The sequence below is a fragment of the Xenopus tropicalis genome, chromosome 8, assembly GCF_000004195.4.
Source record: "Xenopus tropicalis strain Nigerian chromosome 8, UCB_Xtro_10.0, whole genome shotgun sequence".
Classification (NCBI taxonomy): domain Eukaryota; kingdom Metazoa; phylum Chordata; class Amphibia; order Anura; family Pipidae; genus Xenopus; species Xenopus tropicalis.
Genome location: NC_030684.2, coordinates 51,860,824 through 51,888,036, shown reverse-complemented (window position 1 = coordinate 51,888,036; position 27,213 = coordinate 51,860,824). Strand labels below are relative to the sequence as shown.

The 27,213-nt window shown below is 38.2% G+C and overlaps 1 protein-coding gene across 1 annotated transcript in view; it reads left to right on the top strand.

The window, feature by feature from the left end:
* Positions 1-24,090, top strand: part of trpc5 (transient receptor potential cation channel, subfamily C, member 5) — a 112,381-nt gene extending 88,291 nt beyond the window's left edge. Inside the window, exons 6-11 of the mRNA XM_018096991.2 lie at positions 370-692; positions 6,501-6,696; positions 14,491-14,700; positions 14,884-14,925; positions 17,360-17,449; positions 22,570-24,090. Of these exons, the coding sequence (XP_017952480.1) occupies positions 370-692; positions 6,501-6,696; positions 14,491-14,700; positions 14,884-14,925; positions 17,360-17,449; positions 22,570-23,280 (1,572 nt within the window). The 3' untranslated portion in view covers positions 23,281-24,090. The remainder of the gene's footprint in view (positions 1-369; positions 693-6,500; positions 6,697-14,490; positions 14,701-14,883; positions 14,926-17,359; positions 17,450-22,569) is intronic.
* The last annotated feature ends 3,123 nt before the right edge of the window (positions 24,091-27,213 follow it).

The window sequence follows — 27,213 nt, the reverse complement described above, 5'->3', positions numbered from 1 at the left end:
CCCTCTAGTTTCTACTTTCATCCTATCTATGCACCTATGTTTTCTAACCCTCCATGTGGGTTTCCTAAAAAAGTAATCCTTGTATCAAGGCAGATTTTGCCAGTCCCTGGCACTGTAGTAGCAAACCAGTGTAACCCACAAAGATACCCCTTGCCATGTAGAAAGTCAGGCTAATATCATGCATTGCAATTAAGAACACCAAGTATGTAATTTGCTAATTACCCAAGTAAACTTTAAAAAACCTTTCATAAAAGGGTTCATAAAGGGCCAGGAACAGATGCCATGGCTGTATACAGCTATAAAAGCAGGACTGCCTTTCCTACTAGCTAGATAACTGACTTTTGTCTTTTTCTCTGTCTATTCCTTCAGTACAATGGCTCAAAGCCAAGAGAAGAGTGGGACATGTGGCACCCCACACTGATTGCTGAAGCTTTTTTTGCAATATCCAATATCCTGAGCTCCCTACGTCTCATCTCCCTGTTCACAGCGAATTCCCACCTTGGCCCCTTACAAATTTCCCTTGGGAGGATGCTGCTGGACATTCTCAAATTCCTCTTTATCTACTGCCTGGTGCTGCTGGCCTTTGCCAATGGACTAAACCAACTCTACTTTTATTATGAGACTAGTGCCTCTGAGGAACCTAACAACTGCAAGGGGATTCGATGCGAGAAACAGAACAATGCATTCTCCACGTAAGGCTGCATTCTTTCAACTCCTTCATTGTTTACTTCATGTTTGTGAGAATGTATTCATTTAGCAGGTGTAGCAAAGCCCTGATAAATTATGTTTTCTTATTCTAAAACAAGTGCTCAGAAATGTAGCCATCTTGTAAAACATGTCTTCTGATCTAGATGTTAAAGGAAAACTTTCCCATCAAAATGAAAACTTAACCAGCATATAGTTTATATCATATGAAGCAGCCTATTAAATAATCTTGAGCCACCATTTTGTGTGCTCCCTCAGAGATCACATGACCAGAAATAATGCAGCTCTAACTGTAACAGGAGAAGTGTGGAAGAAAAGGGCAGAACTCTGTCCATTGATTGGCTGATGTGGCCCCTAGCATGTATGTGTGCCCTTGGTTTGTTTGTCTGCACTGTGAATCCTATGATCCCAGGAGGCGGCCCTTAGTACTTAAAATGGCAATTTTCTATTCAAGCTTACCCAATAGCACATACTACTAAAAAGACCTACATTGTTCAGGGATATAGTTTTGCTTTAAGCATTTAGTAGACGTTTCTTTCTCATTACAGGCAATATTTATCAAAGAAAGAAACTATAGCTCACCTCAGTTGCCTCTGTTAATAATTTAATAATTGTTAATAATTTCTTTGGGATGAACTTTCACTCATCCACAGAAAAATATGCTCTCAAAAACCCTATGGTCATTACCTGCAGAATTTCACTGAGGTAAGGTCTAATTTCTAATCACAAATGAAAAAATGTCTTGTGGATTAAAGGAGGCCTCTTCTCTCCTTCACCTTTAAATAAACTTTGAATATGACCCTGTCACTGTCCCTGGCAACTAAAACACTGACTCTATGTCAGGCTATGATGTTGTTACTTTTTTCTGTAGGATCTCTTTATTAACACCCAATAGAAAATGATTTCTTATTTTGCCTTTCCACCCCCTTAATGCAACATCATTGATGCTTCTCAGTGGGGATTCTGAAGCAGATGCAGGCTGTACTGCATTCAAAGTCTGCATAGTGTATTAGAACCCTCCATGGTGTATCTGTGGCCCAACAAGTGGCGGTATTCTTGTCCTCCATCTTACTAATCCTGAGATATTAGCCACACTGTACATAGGGCTAGGTCTTTCTTTCCCTAGAGTTGTCTAGACATCTTTTCACTTAGTAACAAATTTCACAATGTGCTTCAAACGTTTCTGAAGTAAATTTTCCCAGAATGCATTAAATATGTGACATTTAAATGTGTCAGCAGAAAAAGTCAAAGAATACAAAGCAGGACAACCAAGTGAACTGATGGCCATTATTGTGCTTCGTACTCATATTTTGGGCAGCTCCTTGGTTTTAACTGTCCAGCATGTCTTGCGCCTAGAAGACATCATTACACAGCAGTTCTTATTCAATACACTCTATAATCATAAAATGCAGTCGGCGTGTCGGCTATAGGTAATGGCAGGAATGTCATTTCCATTAACACTGTGGCAGCTTTACAGCTCAATGAGATGGCTCTGTGCAGCTTAGCTTCTCTAAATCACCGAATGTCTATACTTCCATGATAAACAGCTTGTTTCTCTCTAATGCTGATCTGCATAGCTGGAGCGACGCCGTTGCAAGCCCCAAGGGAATAGTGTTATGGGAGCTCAGATGAAGAGCAGTTCTGTGGTTTATGAATATAATTTTCACTTCTAGGGAAGCGGTTGTAAAATATTGTTTTTCAATATGTCTTGCACAAGGAATATCCTTTAATGAGACCTCAGCTTAGTATGAGGTAGATAGTGAAATACCAAGATAACTTGTGACTGGCCTTCATTTTCATGGTGCTAAAATGACAGAATTATAGACCTATTTTTCTATATTTTTTTAAACTGTTTTTAGCCAGGGTCACTGACCCTAACAACTGGGCAGTGGTTTGAATGACAAACTGAATTAGATGAATCATGTAGAATAGAAGAATAGAGTTTATTGCATAGATATATATGTATACATGGAAATATTTACATATTATAATATAACATTATAATGCATAAAACAAAAGGGAAAATAAATGAAAAACTCACTTACCCTGAATTTACTGCCTGGCCAGGAGGTGGCAGTAGCTCCAGGGTACCCTTGCGTCAGTAGGCACAGCAATGATCAAGTTGGAACAGAAGGCAGGTAGGATTGAGTAGAGGAGTAGAGTGCAACTATATGGAAGTTCAAGGAGTGCATTTTGATGCAAGTTTCTTTAATGCAACTGACAGAGGGGAAATTGCAAGGACCGCAATTGCTCTTGTAGACATAAAGTCTAGTCTAATTGGAAGTTCCTCGTTTCTGCATATAATTTCACTTCCAAAACTGACAATCCTAAACTATATGATCCAAAAGGGGGTTAAGAAGTGCTTATTCAGCCTGTTCAGCCACACGCTGACTCTTGCCAAATGATGTTCTTTTAATTTAATGGCTCTGAGACAGACGATTTCTCCACAGACCTCTGTCACTTTTGCTTTTACGTTCCAAAAATGCCTTTTGGAGCTGACAAATGAATTCTCTTTCCAAAGTCTACCTTTATAGACTGTATGGAGCACAATGAGCAGACAAGCAAAACAATAATCAACCTCTAATTCTGCTGTAAGAATTCTAAGAAAAGATGGGAGCCCATTCACCCATGTCAAACTGAGCGAGACACTCATATCACTGTGGCATTAAATAGGTTGGTTCTCAGCAGCAATGTGTTAATGATAACCTCATCTGAGACTCTGGCAGAACAGTTATATATAGTATGTCCTACAATAAAAATAAGCAACTGGGCAGAGACACTAAACCTATAGCTGTCTAATCTAAAGACACAAACCATCCCACCTGCACCCACTCACTGACATAATAGTTCAGAACCTGTGAGAAAGAGTTTGAGGGCCATGGCTTTCCTTGCTTTTCCAGTTTCAACAGCCATGGTATAGGCCTTAAAAATACAATAGAAATATTAGGAAAAACAGTGTTTTTCCACTTTTTGGTTTCTAGCTTATATTGCAGTTTAAGCCCTGTCTAAGCTGCCATTGCCATAAACTGCCATTGCAATCATGCAGGACTGTAAATGGAACTCATATTGCTTCAAAGCCTATACAGAAAGAAGCCAGAAAAGGGTTTTCCCGTATATGCCATATAATGACATAATTCCCCTTTATTAACAACAAAGACAAATGTGGAATTTTTAGAATACATATTTCAGTTGGACAATTCCTGTGGAGTATTCCTGGCAGAGATTAGCAACTACTTAGAAAAGAGATCCTTTTTTTAGCATAACCCCTTATAATAGCAATGTCAAAGGCACGGCCATGGCTATCACCAACAGCTCATTCATGGATACTGGAGTTTGCTCTGTATGCTTGTATTGCCTCTTATGAGCAATATACATTGTTCTTGCAATGGGCTATTTATCGTAGAGCTCTTTCAGCTGACTAAGAGATGCATCTGCACATAAAATATATTGAAAGCCTTAGCTTTTTTCTTAGCTATGAGATATTTTTTGCCATAAATGCTGATGCAGCCCATTTGATTGTCCCTTATTCATTGATTTTTAGTCACAAGATAACCTTCACCTATTACCATCAGACAGTCTAAATCAGTGTCCCTCTGTGAAGATTTTGCAGTTCATGAAAAGCTAATTTACCCATGGCTCCCTGCATGCACTGTATGTCTGAAATAGAACACTGTATCACAATGGTTCCGTTTAGGGCTTCTTCAGGAAAAAGTAAATAAAAATCATCATTTGTTTATAATCTAGGTGGAGATGCTTAGATTACTATCACCAAGCATTTTCAAACAATTTGTAATTGGTCTTTTTGAGATTTTGAAGTATTTGTTCTGTAGCTACCTGGATAAGCTATTAGCTGGGTAGTGGTAGACTAAAAAAGAAATAGGCAAGGGTTTAAACAGAAAGGTATGCGGTTGAAAATAGTAAAGGGAACATAAACCTTCAGTAGCTGGGATGCTGCTCCCCAGCATATTGGGGAGCATTAGTCCAGTGACCGTAAAAATGGATACTTAAAGAAACACTACACTTTAAAAGTTTTTCTAAACTTTTTAGGGCCTGCAGTATAACTGGTACAAGAATAACCTTCAATAAAAATCCTGCCTGCTATGTTTACAAATTCTACTCTCATTGGCAACTATGTTTTCTAACTAAACAGCACTATATCTGCAATATCAATTGCTTGCAACATTAAGCTATGTAATGTTAGATTCAACAAACTGATTGCTGAAATGGCACTAGTAGTTATGGTTTCAACTGGAGAATTCTCTATAATTACATCTTTTCCTTCTATGGAAAGCTTGGGAGCAAAAGATTCTAATTTAAGAAAGGTATATGTTCCTTATAATAACAATTAACATCTAGCCTCAGGGTTAATAATTTGCTTTCTGGTTTCTGAAGTCCGTGGCCGCCACGGTTTTTTAATTATTAGTCTAGAAAGATACTGAATACAAAGGAAAATTGTTTATTAACCATAAAAATATAATCTGTCAATATTACTTATAACTTGACACGTTTATTATAAGGGGCACAGCCTCTTTAACAAAGAGCTTATTGTTGTTTGGTTGTATACATACAAAATAACACAAAGAATACAAACTATATAAGGGGACACCTATGTACCCCCCCCCCCCCAGATGCAGCACACGGACAATCACAGGCAAGTGCACAAAAGCACGGTGGGTTGAGCCTGATTTTTGTTCTTGGCACAATCTTTCCCCTTCCCTCTCTCTTCATGCAAAGGCTTGAAATATAATAATGACCAAATCACTTTCAGCAAAGCCAAGAAAGAATCGATAGAGCTTAAATGCCATCAGTTTGCAATCACTGCAGCCAGCGCCTCATCATCCTAAGTAAATGAATGTGCTTTCCTGTCCTTGTTCTGCAGATTAATACTTAGTTCCATAATAAAACTATGCAGGGTATCTATTATTTTGAGCTTTACAATGGGTTGTGTATAATGGGAACAAAGTGCAAACTTCTATCTATTCTGCCTTGGAAATCAAAGAAAGGACAAAGCAGAGGGGCCATTTACTATTGGTGACATTATCAGTCAATGAAATGCCAATCTAGCATGCAGAATGCCTCTAGGATGTATTACTAATACGTTTTGTTGCATTTCTTCTGTTTTATATGCCTTTATGAATGTTTTGCACAATAGCCTATACCTTTGCCTACATCATCATATGCCATGTAAAGATGCAATTAAAGGAGAAGGAAAGTCATTTTGGCATTTTACTGCCAATAGATTTGCCATGTTAGTGCAACCTAGAACGCTATATATATTCTGCAGAATGCTTTAGCATACCTGAGTACAGAGCCCTAGAAGCTCCCTCCATTGATTTAAGATTGCAGCTGCCATTTTAGCTTGGTCTTCATAGCTTCCTGCTGCAGCTTTAGACATTGGTAGCTTAGATCACAGATTCCTAAGAGAAGGGGGAGTGAGTTTTATGAATTCGTATGGGAAGGGGGAGCAGGCAAGGGGAGAGAGGAGAGAGCTGCACAGACTCAGGCCACAGGAATGAAGGATTTTTCTGAGAGAGGAAGTCTGATACCGAAAATAGAGGAATCAGTGCAGCTTTTCTGTGAGTGCTTATGGTTGTATTTACATAGACCTTTCTGATAAAGAAACCTTTACCTTTCCTTCTCCTTTACAGTGTAACCATAAAAATGTTCATATTATATCCAGTATTGAAACTAAGGTGGCAGGATGAGTGACAGATAAGGCAAATGTCCCAATACTGTACATGTGTATTCACATCTTTAAGTCAACTTTACAGTATTTTTTTCCTCTTAATCTGCAGCCTTTTTGAGACCCTTCAGTCTTTGTTTTGGTCAGTATTTGGTCTTCTGAACCTGTATGTCACCAATGTTAAAGCACGCCACGAGTTTACCGAGTTTGTTGGAGCTACAATGTTTGGAACGTACAATGTCATCTCATTGGTTGTGTTACTCAACATGCTGATAGCCATGATGAACAATTCCTACCAGCTCATTGCGGTAAGTACTGATCTGCTTGCCTTCTTTTCAGTTTATCCTGCCTGCGTTTCATACAGTACACTGTCGGGCAGAAATATTTGTGCCTCTGGAAATGGGAAGCACCAGCAGGCAGAATTACTAGCCACTGCCAGAAAAATAATGGTGCATTTCTCACAAAGCAACATTTTTGAATTTTAGTCCATATGAACTGTAGAGATGGATCTCCCACAGAGCCAAGACTCCATTGTTAAAGGTCCCTTTTAAACCAGACAGCCATATCACAAATCCCTTACATCTGAGCCATGATTATGACTGCTGTTTTGGTAAAACCCTAACATATTTGCAATCCCAATATTAGAGGAGGTTGTCCAATGGATTGTATGGAGGTGAAATATGTGTTCTTTAAATTGTTTAGGTTGATAATAAAGTTGGTTAAGGAGAGGAATAACCCCAGCAGGAAAAAGGGGGGGTGGCAACCTTTATGACAGTGAGAGCAATAGGGAATGAAATCTTTTTGATAGGAAAAGTTAGGCCTGAGAGAAATAAGTACTGAAATAAAGCCTAGTTGGGGAGCCCGACTAGGAATCTTGTTGTATATGTGAATGTGCTGTGAATAAAAGGCAATTCTTGTTCAACAACTGAGCCTTCCAAGTCTTCTAAATTCAATTTTACAGGCTTATAGACTTAGGAAATTGGTTTCATTGCTGATATTCTAGTATTCTGATTGGCTAGAAAAAAATTCTAGTTCTGCCAATTTTAAATTTGGAAAATGCACTACTTTATATAGTTTATATGTTAGTGTATTGTATATTAGCCCCTTTAAATCTTGATTTAGGAACCTTTGGTGAGTTCTAAAATATATATACAGTTGCATTGCATCTGTATTGTTATGGCTGAATACATAAATGGCTGAATAAATTAGATGATAATGCCTTACGGACATTTCCTGCCATGAAACGAGAACTCAGAAAAATCACTGATCCAAATCACTGGTCTGAGTGCAGAGAAGCAGAAGTAATTTGGATTTTTACACCTTTCTGGTTGAGGAGACCAAGTCGGTGGCCACTGTCTTCCTGACATCTGCTGTGTTATCCATACCTGCTATGTTTTTACAGTTAAAAAAAGGGTTTTACTGGATATATTCTCATATTTAAAAGGAAACTAAAGCACCAATTTATTTCATTTATCCACTGTATATATGCACCATCAAATAGAAAATAATTGATGATTAAAGTGCAAATCTTTCATAATACAGGTGTAGGACCCGTTATCCAGAATGCTTGGGACCAAGGGTATTCCGGATAAGGGGTCTTTCCGTAATTTGGATCTCCATACCTTGAGTCTACTAAAAAATCAATTAAACATTAATTAAACCCAATAGGATTGTTTTGCATCAAATAAGGATTATTTATATCTTAGTTGGGATCAATTACAAGGTTCTGTTTTATTACTACAGAGAAAAAGGAAATCAGTTTTAAAATTCTGAATTATTTGGTTAAAATGGAGTCTATGGGAGACAGGCTTTCCGTAATTCGGAGCCTTCTGGATAATGGGTTTCCGGATAAGGGATCCCATACCTGTATACATTTTTATTTCACAAACTGTAAAATCTGGTATAAAAAGCAATCATATATTTATAAAGTTACAGCCTTCCAAATAAAAGCAAGCTTCCCTGCTGGCATACATTCCATATTTAAAAGCCCTGTGCAAACCCCAGAGAAAGTCTAAAATGCATGCCAAAAATGTTACGCTTTAGAGTACTTGGCAAAGTCATACCCACTTCTTAAATGTATATATTTGCCAGTTGTTGATGAGCGGCTGTGTAAACAGCTGCTCAGAAAATTGTACATTCCACACCACATTTTTTACAGCTTGATAAATATGCCTTGTACAGAACTGTGTATGCATAGTTGTTTACATGATTGCTGCCATACAGCTTGCCTCAGTTGTGTTAATGGAGCTGATTTACTAATATAGGTGCTATAATGCATCAGCCCAGTTCCCCAATTAACCAACTAGCAAATAGTATTGATGAGACTGCTACAAGTTAGAACATAAAGAAAAAGATCTGAAATAGATGCATAATGCATAATGCCATGCATCCAGTAACACAGTGGGAAAGTCTGGAAGTGCATATAGAATGAAAAGTCCAGGTAGTGCTACATTGGCTAGCATAAAAACTAGAAATGGTATATCAGCCAATGATTAATAGCATCCATACTACATCCCAACTGTGCAATTGGTCTTCTTTTTTATATTTTTATATTATTTGCCTTTCTCTTTTGCTTCTTTCCAACTTTTAAATGGGGATCACTGACAACAGCAGAAAAGGAACTATTGAGACTCTTTGAGACTACAATTTTATTGTTACTTTTTATTATTTATTCTTCTAGTCAGTCCCTACCAATTGCAAATTGTCTCAGAATGTCACAGAGTGCCTACATCATACTAAAAGTTAATTTAAAGATATAAATAAGATCATTGGTTAACAAATCTCCCTATTGTATAACAATAAAGTTCCAAGGCTCCAGGTAATCATAAATATAACTCATACCTGGTGGTAAGCAAAGGGCAGATACAATTCATATGTTAAAGCCTCACCAAGATGATGAATGATTTGTGCACCCAATAAGCAGTGCCCACATCTATTAGTATATATTTCAAATATATACATCAAAGCTCCTACTCAAAAGAACATAGTCATGGGAAAATATGTTTTTTTTTCAAAACACATCAGTTAATTTTGCTGCTCCAGCAATTTAATTTTGAACTTTGACACAAGGCTACCATTTCCCTAGTTTCCCAGGTGCTCAAAGCCATGTCACTTGTATTATAATACAGTTTCTTTACCATTATTTACATGTGAGGAAAAATGGATGAAGTTTTATCTTTGAATATCACTAAGGTATGACACCCAAATTTATTAGGAACTCATTTTCAAGCTCCATATGCAGGTTCAACTTCCTTCAACCTGACATTGCAGACTTGCTCTGAGCAAAGTATTGTAAACACCGTAACGGGGTTAGTTGTCATTATTGTCATTTGGATCCATATACATAACATTCATTACTTATTTAATGGTACTTTCATCAACTAGTGTGCAATCCAGCACATAAATGATGCTGCACTATAGGTGCTACTAACCAGACTGGATGTTGTTGGATCTTGTAATAAAAATGAATAGACGTTGGTCTGAACTAATCCTAAATCCTATTTTTTGATAGTATCATGCAGTAAAGGTTGTTAGTATATTTCTACTATATGAGGCCCAATCCTCCCACAAATCCCATGTGCTCCCTGCAATAATACCTATCCTGTGGGCAGATCAATGCTACTCAATCAGTGGAGCTGCCTGAGGTACGGCCCTTACTTAGCCTCCTGGCTGAAATGTTGGTTGCCACCTTTTCCCGGACAGGTGGCGACCTTAGCTAAAAATTCCCTGGTATTTTAACTAGACTAGTGGTTTTCAAACTTTCTGGTTTCATATATCTCCATTTATGGTTCATCATATTGTCAGTGCTCACCCTTACCTCGGGTTACAGTTATCAGTTATGTAAAACACCAGGGTATCGGTCCCCCTGATACAGGAAATTCTTCAGACAGGTCTTACAGGAACATTTACTGCAGAAGATATTGAGTCGGCTCAAAAAAACCTTTATACTTATATGACTCCAGGCCAGGCCCCCTTTAAAATTGCCTTCGGTCCATGTGTTAGGTTCCAGGGGTTCTCCTTGTTGGCCCCAATACAAGACAATTTCCATTTATCCTTTCATATTTCTACCATAGGCCTATATAACACCTGTAACATGTATCACTGTGCAACTAGGGGAGTGGCCCCTTGATATTAAGTTCTCTGGTTGGGCCCTAGAGACCCAGTCTGACATTACTCCAGTAACTGAGAATCAGTTTAGAAACCTAGGAAATAGAGTGACACTTGCATATCCATTTCTCAGTAACTGATGGGAAATCACCAAAATGTTGCACCCATGTATCTTATAAAATTTCTACCTGTATTTACTGTAATTTCTGACTTAGGGAGCAGTATAAACTTGAATGACATGATTAATCGATATCAGTTTAATCTGATTACAGGTCTGAACACAGTAAAGTATATGAGGCTTAAAACAAAATCAGTAATGCTTATTGTGCCATCTGTCTAAAAGCCTCAGGGATCTGATAACCTAGTAAGAATCTTGCTTCTTAGACAAGCTCTATCTGTCCTCACTATGGAAGGGAAAAGGTGTGACTATGCAATCCGCTTAGCGCTGGTGTCTCACAGAGTCAGCAGAGTCATTTTATGGCATTCCTCAAACTACATACACTCCTTCCATGGCTCAAATACAGATCACACATGTACCATAGACACGGATATCCCTTTAGAGACTGTGCACACAACATCAACAAACAAATCTTTATTGATGCGTAGCTTGCTTTATCTGACCTCATTTGCATGAGCAACCATGAGCTGCTAAATGACACCTTTGCCTTTATTCCCGTAGCTATGTACTGCAGCATATGGGAGCGCAGGCTGTGCTCATTACTCTAGAATAGAATAAATATATAGGTTATCAAAGCGAACAGATTTTTTTTGTAATTCAAAATTTTCTGAATTAGTATGCAGCAGAATGTTGCCCATGTATTTAGCCAAAGGATAAAAAGCAAAGCTGAGTAGGGAGAGAATAAGATTAGGGATTGGTTGGAGGGGAAAACATAGAGTAAATAGCAACTGTCAAAAGAGCAGGACACGGCTTTATTTAAATTATGGTGCTATATTATATAGTTACTAGTGATGAGCAAATTTTTTTGGTAGGCATGGATTCACAGTACATTGGAGGTAGCATTATGCTTTAAAATCAGCAAGAACTTCAATGGAGGTTTCATGAGACAAAGAGATGTTGTTTTCCAAAAAGTAACAAATATTGCTTGGTATGTTGAGAGGCTAATGCCAGAAAGTTGATTCATTTTCCCTCTGATTAAAATCCCAAGAGTACTGTCCATCTGGAATATACTGTATCATTGTACAACTCCATCCAAGCTAGAATTCTATGCTGTATGATTTTGCATATTAGGGACATTGAACTGCAATTTCCAATAGGGATTTTGTTTGGATAATTTGACTACAGTTAAAATATATAATGTATTCCTACATATATACAGGTATGAGATCTGTTATCCAGAAGGTTTGGAACCTAGGGTTTTCCTAAACATTTAATTTACACAATACATAGTATCATCCTACTAAAATATTGAAACCTTTAAACAAAAAAAACATATCAATTGGATTTATGCTAGCTGGCTTAAAGGAGAAGGAAAGGTAAAAACCAAGTAAGCTTTATCAGAAAGGTCTATGTAAATACAGCCATAAACACTCACAGAAACGCTGCACTGAGTCCTCTATCAAAAACACAGGATTTCTTGTCTCCTTTTTTGTAAACATGTTCTTCCTTATCTGACTTCCTCTCTTAGAAAAATCCTTCATTCCTGGGGCCAGAGTCTGCACAATTCCCTCCTCTCCTGCTCCCCCCTCCCAAAAGAATGCTAAGAACTCCCTCCCCCCTTCGTTAGGAATGCGTAATCTACGCTATGACAGCTAGAGCTATACAGCAGGAAGCTATGAAGACAAAGCAAAAATGTCAGCTGCAATCTTAATCAAACAGAGAAAGATTCTAGGTCTCTTTACTCAGGCATGGTAATGCTTTCTGCAGAATGAATATAGTGTTCTAGGTGGCACTAATGTGGGAAATCTATTGGCAGTAAAATGCCAAAATGACTTCCCTTCTCCTTTAATATCAAGTACAAGGTAATGACATATCTATCTATCTATCTTTTTATAATGAAGAGATCTGGGCTGATATACTATACAGTATATATATTTATATATGTGTAAATATAGGCAGCCAGTAGGAGGAATACCCTCGAGTAACAGTTGCACAAAGCTTGGGTTCAGGTTTGAAAAGCAAGTTTCAAGTTCAATAAAAGCAAATAAAACCTTTTATGTGGTTAAGCCCATAGACTAGTTTTTCTTTTTTTTTATAAGTGTTTCCCATTATAAGGCCACCGATTTTAAAGTTACATTGTATTTATAGTTTTTACTCTTGTGAAAAAAAAGGAATTGAAAGAAGCAGTTGTTTATCCGTAAGGACCCAGCGTGAGAACCCTGAAGGTTAAAGGTGTATTTATCTAATACAATATATCACATCGAGTGATGTGAGGGAGCAGCTTGCCTGGAATAAAATAAATTGAATGTATCCAAACAAAACTCATGGCCAGATGCATTTGTTTAACGAACTGAATGCCAACCTTGGCGGATACTCCTTGTTCCTCTGCTGTTGATACAGTGCCTAAAAGCCGGCAGATTAAAGCACCTTTACATGTGGGTATATTTGGAAATACAGTGACAGAGTAGCACCCAGAATGCAGTACAAGTTCCTTGGAAAGGAGACAAGTCCATTTCTTGCTACAGTATTTACCTAAGTGAATAACAGTCTAATTCTGCAACCTAGAGACACACTTTAAAGAGGAAATATGCACCCATAGTACATACCAAAAAACAGCAGTGTCCTATCAGTGATTTATAGGGGAATTTCACCTTTTAGTATGATATAGAGTGACCTATTGTAAGCAACCTTTTATTTGGCCATCAGTTTTTATCTGGTATGAATTACAGGTATGGGATCATTTATCCGGCAACCCATTAGCCGTAAAGCTACCGAATTACAAAAAAGACATATCTCATAGATAATATTTTTTTTTTCTCTGTAGTAATAAAACAGTTTCTTGCACAGATAGGGCGATCAAAATTACAAAAAGATCCATAATTCTGAAAACCCCAGGTCCCAAGCATTCGGGGTAACAGCTCCCATACCTGTATTTGAGGTGTTATTTTACCTACTTGCAGAATGGAATTGAAAAAGCTATGTGATTGTTTTTTGCCAGGGTTGGGTTAAGGTCCCTAACAAATATTATGGGAATACTGCAGCCCACCTCATAGAAAAGCCTTTTTGGGAATGGAACCTTCCTATTCACACAAGGTCACTGAATGAGCTAATGTTTGACCAATTGGGCTGTTCACCCTGAATTGCCAGTTAACCAATTTCATGTTCAATTACAAAGAATGTACTCTCCATGCCTGTGTTTGCTTCACAGGCTCTAATATAGCTGTACCTATAAGGCCCAATTGTTTTGCACATGCTAGACTGGCTAGTCAAAATACAATTGGAGTTATGAAATAAAAGGTGCAATGTTTGTTACAGGTCAAGTCACCTATAGTAACCAATCATCACATAGCATTTAGCAGTCACCTGTTGCTATGGGTATGGGTAAACTTTTTACTTGTCAAATCACACTCTGCACCAGTACAAGATATAAACCTTCCTACAAAATAGGAATCTGCTGCCTAATCTATTGACGTCAACACGGAGTGATTCTTATTATGTTTATATTAAGTACAAGATACAAGTCCGCTGTACCTCACAACTTCCTGCATAATAGGTTTCTAGATAGCATATCCCATAAATAGACAAAGGTCTAAATGTCTTATTCATAGTCTTTTTGAAAAGTTGCTTTGTGCTTATTTGTTTTTGTTTCTATCCTTTCTTGTTTCTATCTATCTACTTTTATCCTCCATTCCGGCACCCTAGAATTGTATGGTTATAGGAAATGTTGTTGTTTAAGACTAAACAGACCAGAGATAAAGAGAACTTACTAAGAATTATACTATATACAGTTATATATATAATATCCAAGTGTGTGAAATTATAAATCAGATAAATGAGAGTATTTCTGCTTACCCATATGATATCATTGCTATGGCAGGATCATGCTGATATTGAATGGAAATTTGCTAGGACTAAGCTATGGATGAGTTATTTTGATGAAGGTGCGACAATGCCTCCTCCTTTTAACATCATTGCCAGCCCAAAGTCCATCTGGTACTTCTGCAAGTGGGTCCGCTATAAACTCTGCCCAGGCAAGAACTCCGAAGAAGACATTCAAAAGCAGCACGAAAACCTAAAGACGTTTACAGTAAGACGTGATCAACCATTTTAATTCCCATGATTTATTCATTAGTGTTTTTGGCAAGTTTTTATAGACAGAGGGCCCCAAAGTTCCATTTTAATTATAGTCCACAGGGGACCTCTTGAAGAATTTTGTGCAGTGGCAGTGGCCAAGGCAATCGTTATTTATGTCTGCATTTTTTAATTTCAGGAACGGCATGCCGACAACCTGATTCAGAATCAGCATTACCAGGTAAGCAGTGCCCCATTACATTGCTACAAGCCTGTTTTCTTGGCGACACTTGATTGAAACCACTTGTGACAAGCAGGATTAGGCCTGCTGCTTACAGTACATTCTGTCACCGGCTGAGACAATCAGGCATTCTGTGCTCGTCGCTAAATAAAATATGTATGGCTGCCTCAGCAGATGTCACTGACTTATACTTTGGGCCTCTAATGAGAAGGTCAGCACTATCAAAACCTTGTCAGGTTGTTCTACCTATGGCAGGTTAGTGATTGGCTTGGCCTTAAATTTATCATGACCAACCAGATGTTAAAGATTGAAATACAGCTTGGAAATACTCTAAGTAGCTATTAAACTTAAACAGTGGAAGTGTTTATTTTTTAATAAGGTACCACTGTTAATATTAAATGTACCTAGTCACTAACTGGTAATGTGAATGGCATGGAGAAGTTTTTGTCCATCTCTTAAAATGATAAGAATTAAATTAGAATGCATGCAGTAAGCTGCATAACATGGGTGACATGCCATGGGTCTTCAGTTCTGGTATAATACTATGTAGTCTGCACATACTGTAAGGGAAGGAGAGAACAGTGATTCAGTAGAACTTTCCAGAAGCAATTTCTTACACCCATCACTCTGTATGGGCACTGACTGGCTACATGCTAACAGACAGGGCTGAATTCCAGCTATACACATACTTCATACCTGCAAGCCGTTCCAGGCAATGCCAGATCTGCTTTACCTACTGATCCCAACCATACCTCTTCTGCAGAGCAAAAATAGAGTCTGTCCCTAATGTTCCTCCTAATCTCTTTTTGGCCATGTGCTAAAGATTATTATTTGTGCCCACTTTTTAAAATACAAAACGTCATTTCCATATTATTCCTACACCTATGTGCTAATTCTAAATATTTTTAATGTGTTTGGAAAACACCTTTCAGTTTAGGATCTCTGTATGTTTGTTTAAGGCATGTTTATTATGTACGGGGTTTCTATGAGTGCACAATGCAAGTGCCTGCCGGCATCTGAACAATTCCAAAGCAAGCAGGCCATCAAGCCAACTCTGACCCATAGCAGCCAGCTTTCCATTAAAACTCACTTAAGCTGGCCAAACACACAGAGATTATTTTAATGACAAATAATTGGACAAGAACAATACATTAAAGACAAAGTCTAATTTCTAAAAGTTGAGATAGTTAGTAGGAAAGATTGGGTGTTTAACTGAAAATTTTTAACCTGTCAAGAAAATGGCCAATGTCCATAGTATGGTTATTGCAGACTGAATCTAATTGTTTTTAGTAAAATGCTTTTAGTAAAATAGACATAGCAATTTTTCAAGAGTTTTTACATTTATTCCCCTGGCAGGGGGAAAAGCACAGAGAGTTTGGGGAGGACAGGCATGTTTGGGGCATAGCAGTCTAAACTGTGGTGGTAAAAGAATAGGGTTGCCAACCTATTGCTGGTGACAATACCAGCCTGCATGGAGAAGGGGCTGGGGCTATGTCACTCAGTCACTCAGTGACATAGAAGTGAGTGTAGCTGGGATATATACATGGCAAAGGGTCGGGTAACAAGGAGAGCAGGAATAGTTTGACTGAGAGAGAACTGGGGTGGGCTAGGGACAGAACCACTGGGGATTACAAATTTACCAATAATGTAATTTGTAACACCGGCACCAGCCCTGGCTGGTATTTTACAGATAAGGAAACTGAAATACTGGCCCTGTGGCAACCCTAATGAAGAACGGGGATTGGCCAAAAAAATTCACATAAATATTATAAGGGGAGGCTGAAGTCCCTCATGGTAAAGGGATGCCACTTCTGTTTATTCATAGGACAAATACATCCCAAAAATGTCCCCCTGCAGAGGAGAAAGAGATTTTTGTTTTGCTGTAGAAAACCTGCTCTCAGCAGGCTGGCTAGCTTTGGAGCCACAATATTAGTGCAAAGAATCATGCAAAGAAGAAATGGCCAATTTATGACATTGCAACTCATTTGGCACTGCACCTTCCAGCGCCCTCCAAAAGTCAAAGACAGTCAGTGGGGGTCATTTATAAACACTGGGCAAATTAGCACTTTGGCAGTAATGGCAACCAATCAGCTGTTTCTTTTAATTGTTTAACTTGCAGCTGGCTGAAACAACTAATCACTTTTTGGTTGCTATGGGTTACAACCCAGGTGCAAATTTGCCCAGTGTTTATAAATGACTCCCCGTTGTTTCTGTGAGTTGTAGTAAACCACTTGGAGGGGCTCAGACTGGCCATGTATACACTAGAAAACATTTAACAATAGCTGCTCAATACTTGTTTTCTATCTGTTTTTTTTCCTCATGGGGACCCTTCAATTGCTCATGGCTATGGCCATATTGCTTCACTACCCTGAAACTGACCTGCCTTTTACTGTTCCAGAACTTAGTGCTCAGCTTGTCTTTTCCGATATTTTAGGAAGTTATCAGAAATCTGGTAAAAAGATATGTTGCTGCGATGATCAGAAATTCAAAGACCAATGAAGGGCTGACAGAAGAAAACTTCAAGGTAAGAAAAAGACATTGGCAATGTACATGGGGATGCTAGGCATGTGTGGCTCTTTTCCTATTGATTCCACACATTTGGAACTCACCAGTCACTGAATCAATGGAGGACATAAGACTTCAGAAAAGATATATTTGGCCATATAATGCCTTTAAATGTCAGAATGCAGTGTAGCAGTTGTCAGTATTTCATCCCCTGTTAGAAACACCCGCCAAAAGATTTTTTTACTCTAGAAAAATAACCAGTCATTTAGGGCCAATTTTAGGGCCAAATTTTCTCCAGGGACAAAACAAGGACTGTCTGTGGGATACCAGGCCACCAATAACCACAGCCTAGGCACAGGAAAAAGTGAGCTTATAGTATCCTATAATATCATAATAATATACTTTAGACTAAAAAAAATTTAACAGTAATCGACTGTCCGCAGCCTGCCTTTAGCCTGCCTCCTCCAAATCCCACAATTTACTGCACACATGATGTCAATAAGGAAAGTGCAATGCATTGTGGGTTATGTAGTTCCTGCATGCTGTCTGCAAGCTGTGGAGATGATGTTACAATGTTTTAGTCCCCCCTTCCCTGTCAGGATTCCAAATGATGCAGAAAGAAAAGAACTGCTTTGCAGCTGGATTTCAGCATATGAAAATAGTATTTGTTCCTTTTAGATTACAGTGATAGGTATATGAGGGTTTCTGTGTTTAACAAATTTTTGGTTTGGAAGCAGGAGTTCCCCTTTAAAGGGGACCTGTCACCCTAAGAAATAATTTGAAATTATTTTCTATTGTGTTTGTTAAGCAAAATAAACTTCACTTACACTATATAAGTAATATAAATCATGTTTCCTTCAGTCCTGGAATTACACAATCACATCAAATAAGCAGGTGCCATTTTGTGGACACAGTTATTAAGGCAAGCTTTGTATCACCCCAAAATCGTGTGTATGTGCCAGAATGAGGGACCTGGTGCCCATGCCCATGCATTGGCTACACAATTAGATGGTGAGGAGGGAGGGGGAAAGTGTGAGCTAAATTGAAAGTTAAAGTACTTGTCTGCCCCGCCTCTATGCCTAAGGCATAGAGGCGGGACAGGCAATATATGATTGACAGCTGGGATTTTTAAATGCCTTTATAATGGGTTTGGATGTGTTAATATAAAAATGAATTTGGGCTTTTTGTTTAATTTGAAAAGGACTTTTATTATACAGCTTTTTATGTCTGGGTGACAGGTCCACTCCTTCTCTCCTTGTTCTCAATATATGAGCTAAAGAAACATTGTTTTTAAGCATAACCAGTGCTATCCACCCATTTATGCTGTAAAATTGGGCTTTTCAGTCATGCAGTTGGTTTTCACGTCGGCATGTTGTTGATTTATAAGAACAAAGTCTGCAGTACACCAAACAGTAATTCAGAAATGGGAGTGAGACCTTGGTGGAATGATTAGAATTCTGTTACTAAATTCAATGTGAATTATAATTTTCAACAGCCATCACTGAAGGTATGGGACAGAATGAGGAATTTATCTCAATTTATAAATATATTTATATTCAACAAAGATGCTGACCAGTTGTAGGAGGCAAGAAAGACATTCTACAGCTTCCTTTCTATAACAAGAGAATCTCAAATCATTCACTCCAACTTACTGAAAGTCCTCTAGGCTGAACAATGGGTAGATACATTTACGGTATGGGATGTGTTATCCAGAATGCTCAGGACTTGGGGGTTTCCAAATAAGGAATCTTTCTGTAATTTGGGTCTCTACAAAACATTATTTTCAATAAACCCAAATGTTTTGCCTCCAATAAGGGTGAAATATGTAAAATGTAATCCTCAGGCCTTCAATAGCACAGAAATATTCTATAGAATAGGACTTCTGATATTCATTTCAAAGGCTATAAGGGTAAAAAAAGCAAGTAATGTTACAGCAAAATATGGATCCAAGGCACAATGGACAAGTTGGGTATTTAAGGATCATAAATCATGATACCCACATATTTTACTAAACACTGATAGAGATACTGTAGATATCTGCCTAAAACAGAATCTCACTTTTAATTTTTTTTTTTATCAGCGTCTGAGCCCTGTGCTCCGTTATCTTTGCCCTTGTCTATTATTTTATGACTCATTACTGTCAAAGCTCATTCAGAAATAGGCAAAATTTATTTTCCAAATTGAAGATTATTGTATCCCAACACCTAATAAAAGATCTATCAGATAACTTCCGTTGCGGTTTGACTTCGCTTCTGTACGCCTCATATTTCAACACTTCCAGCAGCCTCTTACAGCCTTGGGATACAATTGTGTATGTGCAAATTGTATGAGGAGCTCTCGGGAGACTGTGGCTTAAGTAGAATTTCACAGTTATTCCCAGGCTGTGTACACTGAGAACTAATTTTGTTCCCATTGGTTTTTTTTTATTGCATGCAAACAGTATCCTATATAAAGCAGAAAGTCAGCTCAGAAATAGATGGATTTAAAGAGTATCCGATAACATAGCTTTTTGGGGAGTTTAGAATTAATGTAACCTTTTAATGTGATTTTAAGATTAACCTGACCAAGAATAACACCAAGGAAACAGAGGAAAAAATAGTCCAAAAATTGTGTGATCATTAAATATGTAGAATGCAGTCAAGTAGGCCATGGATCAGGCTTTATTGCTGCTTAAGAAGCTACTACATTTAGTGGAAATGATGAGGCATGTAGTCATAAACTATATGTATTATTCATATCCTGCTGGTTGTCTAGCTTTGGCAGAGAAAACAACATGCTCTTAGGGTAGTACAAGAACTGAGTTCCAGCAAGTTAAATTGTGTGTAGAGACCAGGGGAAAGTGTAAATATAGGACAAGGAGCTTGTAGGTTACTTACCAGCAAACTTACTAAAGGCTGTAAGTAAAAAGTCTTGTAAGGCAGCCAGCAAGGATAATGAAGGACAGGAAGGGGGTAGGCTGATTGTTACCCTATATTAAAATCTTAAATGTGTGGTTGTTTTATCAATAGTGAATAATAGACAGAATGGCTTAAATGTAACTATTATGCACATCACTTGTGTTTGATACCTCTTCCATGGTTTTATACTGTAAATATTAGGGGCTGAACTCATTGTCGTTACCACAGGGCATACAGAACCCTGAAGGTAGTATTCAGTGTTCTGTGTGTGGCGGGTGTGTTTGGTGAAGTATTTTCTTCAAGAATTAACTTCAGAGTCACTATGGGTGATTTATAAAATCCCCTGTCACAATTGCTAGGGAACTTAGGGGAGTGAAAGATAGTGCTGGTTTATAGACCACTTGCTTTAAGGGATTACAGTGCAGCCTGCACCTTGTGTTAAATCCAGTCTTGCACATACTGTCCCCAGTCCAACCCTCATGAATACACTCGTCACAAAACTTCACACATTAGCAGTGCACTCCAGGTCAGCATAAAAAGCCGCAACAGTTAGTATTATAATCAATCAACCTTTTTTTTTATCTAAAAAACACAGCTTAAGGTCTTACATGTTTCGTGACAGCGCACTTCCTCAGTTCTCTGAGGATGTTGGTTCGATTTTAATACTAACTGTTGCGCTTTTTATGCTGACCTGGAGTGCACTACTAATGTGTGTTTTGCGACGAGATTTGTCCCCTGGCTACGGACTCAGGGCAGGAGCACCCGGGTCAACAGGACCGTTTGGTAAGCATAATGCTTTCTTGTTTGGAAGTGGGTTCTACCTGGCCGTGAGTTTTTTCACCTGAGTGCAGGGTCCGGTGCAGGTTACACCTAGACCAGAGGATTTGAGCGGTGAGCAGTTTTTGTGTGGGGGAGCCTGTATTGCTTTCCCCAGACATGCACCTGTATTTTTAAACTAATTTCCATGTTTAAACGAGCCCTTAAACTGTGAGCTGTGGATATATAATTTTTTCTCATGAGTACACTGCTGAATGCAGACAGTGCTGTATTCCCCAGCGAGGTGCAGGTCTCCATTATGTAGCGCAAACTAGTGCCTATGAGAGTTTAGATTGGGTGCACTTAGGGCCGCCATCGGGGGGGGGGGGAGCAGAAGGATGCAGGTGGACGATGGGGGGGGATCAGGAGAAAGTAGGTGGATGCTGGGGGAGCCGGAGCATGCTGGGGGGGGGATCAAGAGGATGCAGGTGTATGATGGTGGGGATCAGGAGCAAGTATGTGGATGCTTGGTGGGGAGCCAGAGCATGCTGGGGAGGGAGCCGGAGGAAGCAGGTGGACGATGGGGGGGATCAGGAGAAAGTAGGTGGATGCTGGGGGAGCCGGATCACAGGGGGGATCAGGATGCAGGTGGACGATGGGGGGGGGGATCAGGAGAAAGTAGGTGGACGCTGGGGGGGGATCAGGAGAAAGTATGTGGACACTGGGCGGGGGGAGCAGGAGGAAGAAGGTTGGACGATGGGGGGGGGGGGGAGATCAGGAGGAAGCATTTCCTCTAACTGCCTGTACTGTATTGTAATATTGTAATAAATGTGTAAATATCAAACTAATTTGTGTTCTGCGTAGTGTGCGCCATTTTTTTAAAGAGACATTTTATTGCAGAGGCTGCTTGGAAACTGATGGGAGGTTGCTTATTTTGAACTTTAGCTTTTCTAAAACCCTCAATATAGATCGTCTTTCAAATTAAGGGGGGGGGGATTTACTACAACTCGATTTTTTTTTATACCTTTTTGAAACCACAAAAAAACTCATTTGCATGAATGGCAGTCATTTATGAAAAGATCTGACCTGAAAAAGCAAGAAAGAAAAAAGTTGCAGAAAAGTTGTGACAACCACAACATTTTAGTATTGGCACACAAAAGCCAGTGTTGAAAACCTATATTGACTTCTACGTGATCTCGACAGGTTTTAGCTTCCAGGAACTAAAAATAATTGTGCCTTGAAAATATATTATTTCCAATGGAATAAATAACACCTGGTTGTAGCCCCTCCTTTATTACTGTCAGTATAACAAAAATATTTTTTTTGGTCAGTATTTACTTTTTGAAAATGGTTACTTATTTGAAAATGTCATAAGAAATATGTGCTAAAATCAATGTAAATGATAAAAATACTGGTTTAAGATAAATCATTCTCTAAAGATTATTCATAATTGGCATCTATTACATTATTTCTTCTGTTGTTCCAGGAACTGAAACAGGACATCTCCAGCTTTAGATATGAAGTGCTCGATCTCTTAGGAAATCGAAAGCCACCGCGACGAAGCTACTCCACCAGCAGCACCGAGGTGTCTCAAAAAGATGAGGCGACAGAAGAGCGCCCCAAGGCAAAAAGTGTTTCTTTTGGCATAAGCAACAAAAAAAAGGATTTCAATGTATCAGCACTGATTAAGACAATGTCTGGGATTGAAATCGTGGAGGATGCACCCAAGAGTAACGGCATTAATAAGCGCTCCTTTATCCGGAATGGTAACAAGATTCAGAGGCTTTCAAGTTCTAAGAAGGAGTCCTTTAAAAGGCTGGGTCTACTCTTTTCCAAAATGAATGGGCATGTGACCGAGCCAGCATCTGAACCAGTATACACCATTTCAGATGGCGTGGTCCAGCCTCACGCTATGTGGCAGGACTTACAACATCCCCAGACTGGCCAAGAGGCAGAGCGCTCTGTAAGTGAAACTAACCTCAATGAGGTAAGTCATGATGGGAGCATTGTTGGACAAAGCAATGAGAATCCTCCTATTTGCACCAACTCTTTACACTGTGCTTCCAACCTCTGCTCTTCTAACACCAGGCTTATAGACTCAACAGAAGATGTTTTTGACTCTTGGGGTGAGGCATGTGACCTATTTATCAATAAGTGGAAAGATGGTCAGGAAGAGCAGGTCACAACAAGACTATAAGTATAATCTAGAATTGTTGTATCATATAACAGACAGATATTTTTACACTTCACTTTTACAGATAAAAAAAAAAAAAGTAGGATCTACTTTATGTTCATAAATGTGCGTTACTTCCATTAACGTGTGTTCTACCGGATTTTGGTTTTGCTTTCGGCAGCAGAGCGCTAGGATATCTCTAAGTTTTTAGTTTGCCCTTTTCATCGTTAGCAGGGTCTTCAAATTATAACAGAATCATGTAGTCTAAGGATTTTCATGACTTAACAGGCTCAGAATTAAATATATTTATATATAAGTCCTATAAGTCCAAAGACAGTGTAGAATAGTGACTGCAACTTCTCCAGCAAAAAACAACTTTCTGCAGCATTTCAGATTGGTCAGCAAGTCCCTGGAGCATGTTGTGGCTTGTGCTTGTTTTAACTAAGCCTAAAAGAAAACAAGGCATATTAAAACTACAATATTATATACACATAGGGGGCCATTTACCGACGCTTGGATTTTTTTCCCCTTACTCTGATTTCTTAGCGCTAAAAGTTGCAGAAAAAAGATTTACTTTGTGAAAAAAACAGCTAGCAACCCGCCAGCTAAAATTTGCTGAGATCATGTCAATGGCAGACATCCCTTCCCTAGAGGATCCATCTATGCCTCGAAACTTTAGAGGTTTTGGTAGGCACTGCATTTTCTTGTGCGACAATTTGAGAAAGTAGGTGTTTCAGTGTAACAGTTCAAGAAAGTTTCAAGTCTCAGGACTTTTTTGTGACTTTTTCCCGCACTGACTTTTTCAGTTCAAGGTTTTAAGTAGATGTTAGACATTCGTGGAAATGAGTTTATTCAAATTTTGAAAAATTATTAAATAAATATGCCCCTAAAAAAAAAAAAAATATATATATATATATATATATATATATATAGTATGTATATTATATATTTCAAACTACTGTACACATCACTGTAAATTATTAGGCCAACAACCCATTTTAATTTTGCCCCCTCCCTTCAATATGTACTTGCTATACATAGCATGTATAGGGAAACTGGTGAGTGAAAGTGAGAGATGCTAGACTGGTTTGCCTAAACCCCTAAATTGAAAGAAAATGTACACACAGGGGTATATTTATCATGCTGTGTAAAAAGTGGAGTGAAGCATTAGCAGTGATGTTGCCCAGACCAACCAATCAGCAATTAGATTTAACGGGTAGAAAACCAAAGCAAAGCATCTGATTGGCTGCTAGAAGCAACATCACCAGTAATGTTTCACTCCCCTGTTTAAACAGCATGATAAATATGCCCCTTATCTATGCAAATACATAGATGCAGCACAGTTCATGTTAATTGCAGTGGGTATATGGCATTCATACTATAAAACAGCAATCAAATACCTATATTGTTTAACTGAAACTGGGTTATTGAGGGGCACGACTAAGAAGTATTAGCTTTAGGGCAGCAGAATCACTGATGCAAAACTACAAAGGGGAATAATAAAAAGCAACAAGAAGATACAACCCAACTGTTCAATTCTGAGGGTACTTCAACATATGTCAAAAATGCACTGTTAGCCATTTAAACAGATAACCAGTAAATACTGCCTGTTGATTGGTTGCTATGGGTTACTGCACCTGGGCAGATTTAGTGCCTTTTATTACATAACCCCCTTGGATTTGTATCTTAGTCTTAGGACTTTCTGATGGGCCCATAGGTATTTTGCACTAAGCTAAATTAAGCTTAATGGATGCAAAATGCACTGGTTCCAAACATATTTTGTATTTCTGTAGTTTGCTTATGATGGTGTCCTTTCAAATAAAATCTACATTTAGTAGCATACAGAAAAAATGGAACAAAGCACAAACCCATCAGTGATTTATGTGCATGGTTTGAATAACCAGCTGCATAATGAATTGTGGCCGGGGTCTACAGCATTTGCTATTTGGATTTACAAAGGTAAAGGGGAATATTCAAGTGAAGGATGACAACAGAATGCTAAAGTTAGCAACTCAACAATATAACAATGTATTCAAACAGGACAAGTAACATACAACACACTATACTATTGTATACCACCTGTCTAAATCAGAGCACTTCTCCTATAAAAGCAATATTTTAATATGAATTCCTTTTGCTATAGAAATGTATGGTTTGTTAATTCGGTTCTGTCCCAAGGCCTACTTTACACAAGTCATTAAAGCTGTCCCATATTGTAGCATGTCATTCTCTAATGGTGGGCATTTTCATTTCTATTTATCAGGTTAAATAGGAAAAAACAAGAGACCCCCCCCCAAAAAAAAACAGAATAGGAGCAGCTTTAATCCTTTCTTACAGTGTTAGAACTATAGTTAAGGGGTTGTTCACCTTTAAGTTAACTTTCAGAATGCAGAGAGTGCTATTCTAAAATTTGCAATTGTTTTTTTTTATTTGTAGCTTTTGAATTATTAAGCTTTATATTCAACAACTCTCCAGTTAGAGATTTTAGCAGCTATACATGGTTGAAGGGGTATAAATTACGATAGCAACCAGGCAGTGGTTGAATAGATGTCGGTCTGATTAGAAAGATAATAAAAAGTAAAAATAACAATAACAACCGTAGCCTCAAAGAGCAATCGTTTTTGGCTGCTGGAAGACCAATTGAAAGGTTGTTCAGAACGGACCGTTTTGCTCATGAGGAGCTGTAATATTCAGCCGCTGTACTGTAGAAATGGCCAAGTTGTAAACTATAGCAGTAAAGTAGTTACCGTCAAATCAAATTCACATTGAAATATTTGGATATCATTCATCTTTTACCTTTGCACCTTCCTCCAAACAGATCTAATCCAAAATATACCAAAACCAAAAACAAATAGGATGTTTTATTTTTCAATTAATTTTAATTCTACATTACATAAATCCAATTAGAAAGATAGGAAGTCTATTTAACTTGTTTACAGTACCTATATATAGCAAATGTACAACAGGTTATATCTTCTGATCACATTTAAATTGCAGTACAGACATCACAGTCAGTACTACATTAAAAGAGATATTGAAAAATTAAAGGTACTTCCATTTGTGTAAGGGAATATATCTGAATGCCCATGGTAATTGGTATATAGATCAATAAGCGTAAACCATAGGAAACCCATTTCCCATTAACCCTAGCAACCATGTTGTGTTTTAAATGAAAAACAAAGATGAACAAGAGAGAGACTGAATAAAAAGAGGAGTAATCAAAATAACAGTGACCCCTACATGACATCTGCAGAAGGTGGCAAATGATTGAAACATATAAAATGAATACTATTTGAAACACTGCTAAGCATAGATTATTCTATAGCATACTAAAAGTTAGCTTACAGGAGAACTAACACTTTAACACTGAAATATTGCAACAGAGTATATATAGTTTTAGCACAAAAAATAATAAATGAATATCAATACCTTCATCATCCTAAAAGTGAACTACTGTAAGCTAATGTAGATGTACCAATCATCCCCACTTAAACTCGGGACACTGGGTATGTTAAAAATAGGCATCAAACCTCACCCAGGAGAATATACTGTGGTGTTAATTTCACATAAAGTGACAGAAACTGGCATCAAACTTTAGTATACAAGTTAATATGCCGCTTTATTAGTAAATGGAAGCCTGAGTTAGACTCGCATAGAAAACACCTGATGATATGCAACAGAAAATACATACACTCCCCCCCACCCCAAATCAGCGTTCCCCTGCCGATTGCATTTATTGTTCCCCTGTGCTATATCAAAAACTATCATATTTTGTAATGGGTTCACCCATTATATGCTGTTAAGAATTCACATTTATCCAACCAACTAACTTTTGGTAGAATTGCCCGCTCCAGCTTATCAAGTGAAAATGAGAGGGCACAGTGCCTTATTAAAGCAACAGGAGACTGTACAGCATGGCCATGCAGAGAGGCTATCTGCACAATCTGGTAAAGTTTA